At 42.5% G+C, this 10000-nt stretch overlaps 1 protein-coding gene across 1 annotated transcript in view; it reads left to right on the forward strand.

Moving 5' to 3' along the window:
• Positions 1–10000, forward strand: part of igdcc4 (immunoglobulin superfamily, DCC subclass, member 4) — a 113511-nt gene that overhangs the window by 45772 nt on the left and 57739 nt on the right. The window contains exon 8 of the mRNA XM_063189968.1: positions 5985–6196. Within this exon, the coding sequence (XP_063046038.1) occupies positions 5985–6196 (212 nt within the window). The remainder of the gene's footprint in view (positions 1–5984; positions 6197–10000) is intronic.

The raw sequence follows: 10000 nt of genomic DNA on the forward strand, positions 1-10000 counted from the left end.
ATTACTTTTCCACTACTTTTCAAAAAAGATTTAGAAATACCAAGGCACTCATCATCTTTGTAATTAAAATGCCTTTATTTTGTTGGGCATAGCATGATTAAACTACTTAATTCATTAACCCTCAAGCGACCAGCCTGTTTTTGCGACTAATCTGACCAAGCGGGGTCATTTATGACCCCAAGGAGTTTATATAGAAATACCACTATATAAATTATTTTTTGGGGTTCATTCCAATTTATTTACATCTTGCACATACTTGTCCCTCATCTAAAGCAAAAAAATGTGAATTTGAACATTTTATTGTTTTGCTAAAAATTGGTCAAACTTACATACGTATATGCTAAATATGATGTATGCCCTCATTTGCATATGTAAACATCAAAATACAAAAAACATCCAATACATTTTTTTCTTCTCTCATCATCAGTAATCAACTGAGAAAGTTTCATGGTGATATCTATCTTTTAATTTTTTTAGCCTATTCACTTGTAGTAGTCTTACCATAATAATACAGTATATTTATGCTAATTATGGAAATTGCTCAAAGTGAAACTTTGGGAAACCAAGCTAAATTATATCCATTAGGCCCATAGATGATATTTCTGCAAAAAAAAAAACGTTAGAGTACTCAACATTTCTAGGTTCATGAAATCACAAGATCAGAGAATATGGTAATTTTCATAGACAAAACGATGTCTCAAACATATAACCTTATGCACACTCAAAATGTCTTTGAAACTTTTTCTGGACATTGTAGCTGTGTAAAGGTGTCTTCCATATGTATTAGAGCAAAGAAATGATTCAACTGATGCTTCAGCCTTTGTATAGCCATATAATAAGGAAAATTCAAAAAACGCCATTGATTTCTACACTGATGACTTGTTTCCTCCCTCTTTGTTCATCAGGATGACTTCCATTTCATATTCTCATCATGTGTCTAGGACCACTGTGCCATGATATCAACAAATATGGAGCAATAACAGAGGAAATGCTACCTGGGTGCCCTCACAATATGCTTCGTTGGCTATCGCAGGGGTGCCCTATTTATTTATATAATATATTATATTTTAATACTATAAATGTTTATATTATGAAAATTTTAGGTCTGCTGACCATGGCCTGCCCCAAGACACAAAATACAAAAACCAGAGTTTGAAAATTACAACAACAATGGCCATTATAATGTTGAGTATCTCATGGATCCTCTCGGGGTCATAAATGACCCCAGAGGTGTTTTGATTATAAATCCCATATAGATGGTCCAAATCTCACAAAAATCCACAATCCACAATATGCACAACATATATATTGACAAACTCCTAGAAGGACAAGTTTTTCTGATTAAAATTGCAGAAATGGTGTATGAAAATATGTGACCGGGGTCATAAATGACCTTAGTCGGTCGCTTTAGGGTTAAAATACTTTTCCACTACTATTGTGTTATGGAGCTAGGGCATTGCACAGGGGCCAGTGATTCGATTATTTTCGATACTTAAGATTGCCCCACGATACAATGCGATTCGATTAAATCGCCGGATTATACTTCGATGCAACGATACGTTTCGATTTTATTTACACCCCTACTAAATAGCATGGCCATGACTGTTGAGATGACTGTGGTTCAGAAGGCACATATTATCACAGCCCTTTCATCAGGCGTATGAGGTTGTTTTTGTCTATTGTGAGTTTTTGTCACCGGATCAGACGTACAGCTGTAAATGGCACAGAGCAGTTTTCTGAAAGGACAATAAGTATTTTTTTCTATCAAACAAGCTGATCCCAGGATACAATATAATTGGAGGAGGAAGTAGCTTTGTTAGAAGTTGTAGCTTGGGAAAAAGAACTTCAACTTCAACTTTTCAACTTTATTGTCCCCAGAAGGGGCTATTAGGTGTGCAGCAAGTCATAAGCACATATAGACAGCAACAACATATACCACAGGACAGACATAAAGTGCAGTGGTCAATAAAAGGTTAAAATGACCATAAATATAGTTATAAAAAAGATAAAAACACATCATGAATAAATAAAATAAATAAAATAAGAACATCATCATACAATAAAATACCATAAACAACGCCAGGGATCAGGTCAAGAATCAATGAAAGAACAGAAAGAACAGAATGAATGAAAGTAAAAGAGGCCACAGTGTCCACGTGTGAGGGAGATGGCAATACAGGAAGGACGAGATGAAGAAAGAAAAGAGGAATATTTAAAATAAAAGTCTTCGCTTTTGTGGTATCTCTCTCAATTGTTGAAGTCCCACAATTGGTTCAATCACTCTCTTGTATGCTTTTGAACGATTTCATTCCTTTTACCAATGCCTTTGGTCATTTTCATGACGTACAATGCAGTTTTCTAAAGCCTAAAGCCAGAGTCCGGTCTGTGAGTCTGTTCAAAACGTTTCTGTTTCGTACAAACATGTACATCATGGAAACAACAAGGAACAGAGGACACAGTTGTCCACGTGTGAGGGAGTCGGAAATGAAAGTGGATACCAGAAAAGAACTAGAATGACGTATCTCTGTCTATAATATCTCTGGTTGGAAGGAAGCAAATAAGGAAGGAGGAAGAGAGAGCAAGAGGAAGAGGAAGAGCCGTCATTTCTATCCAAATGAGAGCCCCCATTATAGATCACATCCCTGTCCATGAGTGTGTGATTAGACAGACCTGATTGACAGCTCAGCCAAGTGTGTGGTGGACATCAGAGTCCCAGAACCGACATCTCATGACAGACAGGAAGGGAGGGAGCTGCTGATGGTCTCCACGGTGATGCTAAACAAACAAATTGTCCCTTCGAAATCATATACATTTAGTGTGTTGACATTGAACATTGGACAATCTCTCTCTCTCTCTCTCTCTCTCTCTCTCTCTCTCTCTCTCTCTCTCTCTCTCTCCATCACGGACTATAAGCCTGCACCACGAAGCTGTGACAACAACACCTCTCTGCTAAACGATCTGAATAGTTTCTTTGCCCGCTTTGAAGCACAAAATGACACTCACCCACAGAAAACTCCCCCTCCCCCCCATGATCAACCCCTTTACCTGTCCTCTGCCAGTGTTAAGAGGACACTGGCCACCATCAACCCACGCAAAGCAGCTGGCCCAGACAACATACCAGGCCGAGTGTTGAAGGATTGTGCAGAAGAGCTGAAGGATGTCTTCACAGACATCTTTAACATCTCTCTGGAGCAAGCAGTCATCCCATCACTTTTCAAAGCTGCTACCATCATACCTGTGCCGAAGAAATCATCACCATCATGCTTCAATGACTACCGTCCTGTAGCACTGACGCCCATAATCATGAAGTGCTTCGAACGGCTAGTCCTGTCACACATCAAAGCCACCCTACCCCCCACCCTAGACCCCTACCAGTTCGCATACCGAGCCAAGCGATCCACGGAGGATGCAATTTGCTCTGCCCTCCATCCAGCCCTCACCCACTTGGACAATAAAGACTCATATGTGAGAATGCTGTTCATTGACTTCAGTTCAGCATTCAATACCATAATACCACAACAACTCATCAGAAAACTGGACAAACTAGGTTTCAGCACCTCCCTCTGCAACTGGCTGCTGGACTTCCTGATGCAAAGACCACAAGCAGTACGGGTAGGGAACAACACCTCGAGCACCCTGACCCTGAGCACGGGGGCTCCGCAAGGCTGTGTTCTCAGCCCCCTGCTGTTCACGCTGATGACACACGACTGCACAACGACCCACAGCACTAACCATCTAGTGAAGTTTGCGGATGATACAACACTGGTGGGCCTCATCACCAAGGGCGATGAGACTCACTACAGAGAAGAAGTAGACCTGCTGGCCAGATGGTGCAAAGACAACAACCTCCTGCTGAATGTCAACAAGACCAAGGAGATTGTTGTCAACTTCCAAAGGGTCCAAAAACAACTGCCACCACTGACCATCGACGGCGATGCTGTGGAGAGAGTGAGCAGCACCAAGTTCCTTGGAGTGCACATCAGCGACGACCTCTCTTGGACCACCAACACTACATCACTGGCGAAGAAGGCCCATCAGCGTCTCTACTTCCTGCGCAAACTAAAGAAGGCAAGTGCTACACCCTCCATCATGACAACATTCTACAGAGGAACCATAGAGAGCGTCGTGTCCAACTGCATCACGGTGTGGGGAGGAAGCTGCACGGAGAAAAACAGGAAGACACTCCAGCGTGTTGTGAACACAGCGAAGAAGATCATTGGAGTACCACTCCCCTCCCTGCAGGACATTTACACCACACGCCTCACCCGGAAAGCACTGATGATCATCAAAGACACAAGCCACCCTGCACACAAACTGTTCAGCCTCCTGCCCTCTGGAAAGAGGTACAGGCGCCTCCGTTCCCGCACCACCCGGCTGGCGAGCAGCACAATGCACCAAGCGATCAAGATGCTGAACACTCAACCCACTCTCCCTCCACTGTCAGCCTCTAGCCAGCAAGGCCACTGACAACCCCCCCCCCCACTGTCAGCCTCTAGCCAGCAAGGCCACTGACAACCCCCCCCCCCCCCATCCCCCACCACCATATCTGCGACTGAACATTCCACCTGCACTACTATACTTGTGACTGAACTTTCAACCTGCACTAACTCAAAACATGCACACACACACACACACACACACACACACACACACACACACACACACACACACACACACACACACACACACACACACACACACACAAGCACACTGCACTTTCTGCACTAAACCCAACATACACACACTGACACACACACACACACACACACACACACACACACACACACACACACACACACACACACACACACACACACACACACACACAGACACACGAACACACACACACAAGACGCACACCGCACCTTTTACCTGCACTAAACACATACACACACACACACACACACACACACACACACACACACACACACACACACACACACACACACACACACACACACACACACTGCTGCTGGTGTACTTGACAGACCTTTTTATATTTATTTTCTTCAAAATGCTACTATTACCATATCAGAACGCTATAAAGGACTTTTTTTAGGAAAAGCACAAAAACACAACAAATACCTCTTAATGTATGTCCTCTACAAGTCTTCTGTTGTCCAGTCTTGCACTTTAAATGTCTGTATGAGCACTGTCTATGTCCATACTGTCTTAAGTCCATGTATAAGTACTGTCTATGTCTATACTGTCTATGTCCTTACCTTAATTAGTCTATGTCTGTATGGGAAAGCAAGAAATGTAATTTCAAATTCTTTGTATGACCAGTGCATGTAAAGAAATTGACAATAAAACCTACTTGACTTGACTTGACTCTCTCTCTCTCTCTCTCTCTCTCTCTCTCTCTCTCTCTCTCTCTCTCTCTCTCTCTCTCTCTCTCTCTCTCGCATTTATGTGTCCTGCTCCCCTCATCCATCCCTCTATCTTGTGATTTGTGAATGATCTCAGTAGATGGGATGTAAAATAAATGTTCAAGTTCAGAGGAGTAGATGTGTGCACATCCCACCCGATGGGCCAGGTGCAGGACAATGAGAGTAAATCCAAGTGAACAAAGAGAAGTCCGCAACACTGCTTGTCTTTTGTGTATTTAATCAAACGTTGCTCGATTAAATGCACAATAGACAAGCAGTGTTGCGGACTTCTCTTTTTTCACTTGGATGTAAAATAAATGTGTCACATATTGAAGCGTGCCTGTAACAGTGTTCTGCAACTGCTTTAGAGAGCCATTCACAGCTTTGTGTGATCAGTGTGATGAATAACGAAAAAATGGCTTATACCGCTTTCTCTCTCTCCCTCCCTCTCTCTCTCTCCCTCTCTCTCTCTCTCTCTCTCTTTCTCTCCCTCCCTCTCTCTCCTCCCTCTTCTTCCCTCTCCATCTCTCCCCCTCTCTCCCTCTCTCTCCCTCCCTCTCCCCCTCTCTCTCCCTCTCCCTCTCTCCCTCTCTATCTCTCTCACCCTCCATCCAGCCCCTCCGGTCATCCTCCAGCCTCCCGAGCCTGTGTCTCTGTCGCGGGGCAACACGGCGCGTTTCGTCTGCAACAGCTCCGGCGAGCCGCCCCCGGCCCTGCTGTGGCTACGTAACGGGCAGCCCGTGCAGGCCAACGGCCGCGTGAAGACCCAGAGCGCGGGGGTCCTGCTCATCAACCAGCTGGGGCCTGACGACGCCGGATACTACACGGTAAACATTATTGCAGCGCAAATACAACACATGAAGCGTTCAGATGCAAAACCCCCTAAGTGCCTTTTCAGAAAATAATCTTAATTAATTTTTACTTAATACAAAGCTATCAAAATTGCATATTGTTTTACTTTATTTATGTAATATAACTATTTATATGTATTATCAAGTACATGAATGTAAACCAAACCAACAATGGGGTTCTCTAAAAATACGACGACGCCGGATACTACACGGTAAATAATATTGCAGCGCAAATTCATTCAGCACATATAGCCTCATAATATACAGTATACACGGCGTTCCACCACTGAGCTATGTAAGGGTTAACGTTCGGCGAAAAGGTCGCTACCGTGGAATAGCAGCACGACAGAGAGAATCTTTAGACCCCGACGCGGAGCGGAGGGGTCTTGTTCTCTCTGAAGTGCTGCTATTCCACAAAGCGACCGACTCGCCGAACGTTAACCCGCTTATTATATGGATATGCTTAAATGATTCACACATGGCGGGGACATTTCTTTATTTAATGTTAAGTTTATTATAATTTTTCATGTCAAAAGATTACCGGACCCCCTGCGGATTGATATGAAACATTCGCTTTAGCAGTGAAGTCTTGTTGCCATTGACAGCGGTCTGATATAGACCAACTCGTCCTTATCTCAAATATCAGACGTGCGAACGTTGGGGAGCCCCATTGAAATGAATGGAGCATTCGACCGATGACGTCACACCATATAATAAACATGGTTAATATATGTGTAAGGATGTGTGTAATGTCTAGTGTGTATTTATGTATCTGTGCATGTTACTTGACACCTTAACCCTTTAATGCATAAGCCATTGGACTCACACTAACGCATAACATGGGTCTAAATAGACCCGCATTCATTTCCAATGTATTTCTGAGCATTAATCATGTATTCTCTTACACAACTTCTAAAACCAATACATTTCATCCCATAATTCTTCTAAAAGTAATTACATAGGTGGTCCTTAATTCAAAAAAGTATTTTTTAAAATGTTCTTATATTTTTATTTTACAAATAAACATGAATTTGGAATGAAATCACTAATTTCTAGACATGGATCGAAAATGGCCCACATTCATTTCTAAGGGAAGTTTTAATCTTTCACTATAATAACTTCCACAATTAATGTATTTTAATAGCTAATGGATTAAAAGTTGTGATTTAGGCTGCTAATGCACAAAATAGGTGTTTTTGTATCTTATATAAATAAACACACAAATAATTTCCCCCACTATTGCAGACATAGCCTAAGTCTGAAGTGTTTCACGTTAGGAACTAAAATATATTTAAAAGGATTCCAGTCAGGAACAAATAAACTGCGGACAGTTTTTGACCACTGTTGACCACTGCTGACCTATTGGATTTAAGCATTCCAGGTCATGCATATTTGTATAATAAGAGACGGTGTGATCGGAGGAGCCCAATAGCCTATATCAGGGCATAATTAATGTGCATAATTATTAGGCAACTTTGCTTTCCTATGGGAAAATATGCCACAAAAGACATCTAACAAACTCCAAAAATACTATAAACAATTTTGATGTCTTCCAGAGGGGTGTGGCTGTCTTGAAATATTGGTCACATCCGTCTAAAGCACTGTTACAAAGCCATCAGTGTCACATGACATGAGCTCACAAAGTCACTGCCAGATTTAGAAGAATTGAAGATGAAACTACCACAAAACTATTACCTGCAGTGCTGTTATATTCCAGAACTGAAACCTACATTGAGTGTCCACAAGAACATTGTATTCAGCACTCAGAGACATGGCCAAGGTAAAACGGGCTGAAATCTGAAGACCACTCAACTCAACTTAAGTCAAGACTGGGTCAAGAAATGTCTTCGGACAGTTTTTTCAATAGTTTTATGAACTAGTGAAGGTGACTGTTAATGGACCAGGTAGATGAGTCTATGGCTAGATCAGCAATGTGCACACTTACATGAGTTCCTGAGTTCCACTCAAATGCCAGCAAAGTACAGCATAAATACCATGGTCTTCAAAAGATGCAAATGTCTTCCTCTCAATGATCCAGCCATGGGCTCATCCACCCTGTCTGTCAAGAGTCACTTTCCCAAGTCCATAATAGGCCTAACTTTGAAAACTCTGTCCCCAGGTATTTTTGACCCAGTCTTGACTTAATTAACTTGTCTAGTGTCATCCCTTCTTACCTTGGCCATATCTCTGAGTGCTCAATGCCCTGTTCCTCTGGACACTTGGTGTAGGTTTCTGTTGTGTAATATTATAGGACTGCAGGGTAATACTTTTTTGTAGCTCCACCTTAAATTCTTCTCAATTTTTGGCAGTGACATTTCTTACGAGACTGGTGACTTTATAATAATGCATTTCATAATTCTGTGGTAAAGTGACCAACGTCTTGCCAATATCATGACAGCCACATCCCTCTATTAGACTTCAAAATTGATAATCGACTTTTCAGAGTTTGTTAGATCTTTTTTGTGGCCCATTTTCCAAGAAGACAACAAAGTTGCCTAATAATTATGCACCTTCGACCACAGCCCCATATTTTTATACAAATATGCATGGCCTGGAATGCTTAAAGGGACACTCCACCCATTTTGCATTAGGCTTTCCATTGCTAGACACCCAGTCATACTTTTGAATGGTCTTGCAAAAATCTCTCAATTCCCCCTGAGATAGGAGAAATCCGCATTCATCTGTTAACACTTCCTCCGTCAATGATGTAAAAATGGTCATTTTGCATCATTGACGGAGGAAGTGAAAGAGAGGTGGATTTCTGTTGAGACTACAAGCCTTTTTCCCCACCCTTTCAACCCCGTCCATAGGGGGTTGGACCTAATGCTCTAACAGACCTATCACAGATCAGTGTCCCAGTGCTTTTGAAATCACTGGCAATGAGGCTCCAGTGAGCAGTGTTGCCAGATTAGGCTGTTTCCCACCCAATTGGGCTGCTTGGGGTGGCCGTCTGCGGGTAAAAATGGCATTTTGCAGGAAAACTCGCCCAATATGTCCCATAGACATCAATAGAATTGGGTGGGATTTATTTCTTCCAGGCAGATTTTGAGCATTTTCTGGGCTGGAAATCATCAGCCTCATCTGGCAACACTGCCAGTAAGTCACTGGCATAGCTGGAAAGGAGAAGCTGGAGCACACTGCAGCTTGGTTTCCAAGACATTATTTTGTGCACACTCCCGACCAACGTTTCGGTGTTGCTACACCTTCTTCAGAGTCAAATGATAGCAAGAGAGAGACACACATTTCAGGACTTGACATTCACAGGTGATCCCACTTGGTTTGACTAAATTGGTCTCATCTCATTGCAGGTAATTGACCCCACCCCCCAACACCAGGACAAGATTGCAGACAATTAGACAGAGAGGCTTTGTGGAAAGGCATTTTGGATTCATACTCTAAATTCAGTGAAGCCTCAGGGCATAAATGAGGAACTAAATATATCTTGCTTTCTGTAACAAATTGCTCCAGCATCGCGGCTGTGGTCTTGTAATAATTGTAGTTGTGGTTTTATTGACAATGTTCTTTGTGTATTGTTTTTCCACTTTTTTGTTTTGTTTTGGGAAGTTGGCAAGCTGTCTATTGTCTACAATATTGTCCTGGTGTTGGGGGGCGGGGTCAATTACCGGGTCTATTTAGACCCATGTTATGCGTTGAAGGGTTAAAGGGCAATTCCGGCCATTTCGGCAAGATATCTTACCTGATTCTGGCCAAGGGAACTTGATCAAAGGGGACATGGTGAGAAATGTTCGTGCGGACTGCTCAAAGTTGTTCAATTGCGCT

Source organism: Engraulis encrasicolus, chromosome 23 (assembly GCF_034702125.1).
Source record: "Engraulis encrasicolus isolate BLACKSEA-1 chromosome 23, IST_EnEncr_1.0, whole genome shotgun sequence".
NCBI lineage: Eukaryota > Metazoa > Chordata > Actinopteri > Clupeiformes > Engraulidae > Engraulis > Engraulis encrasicolus.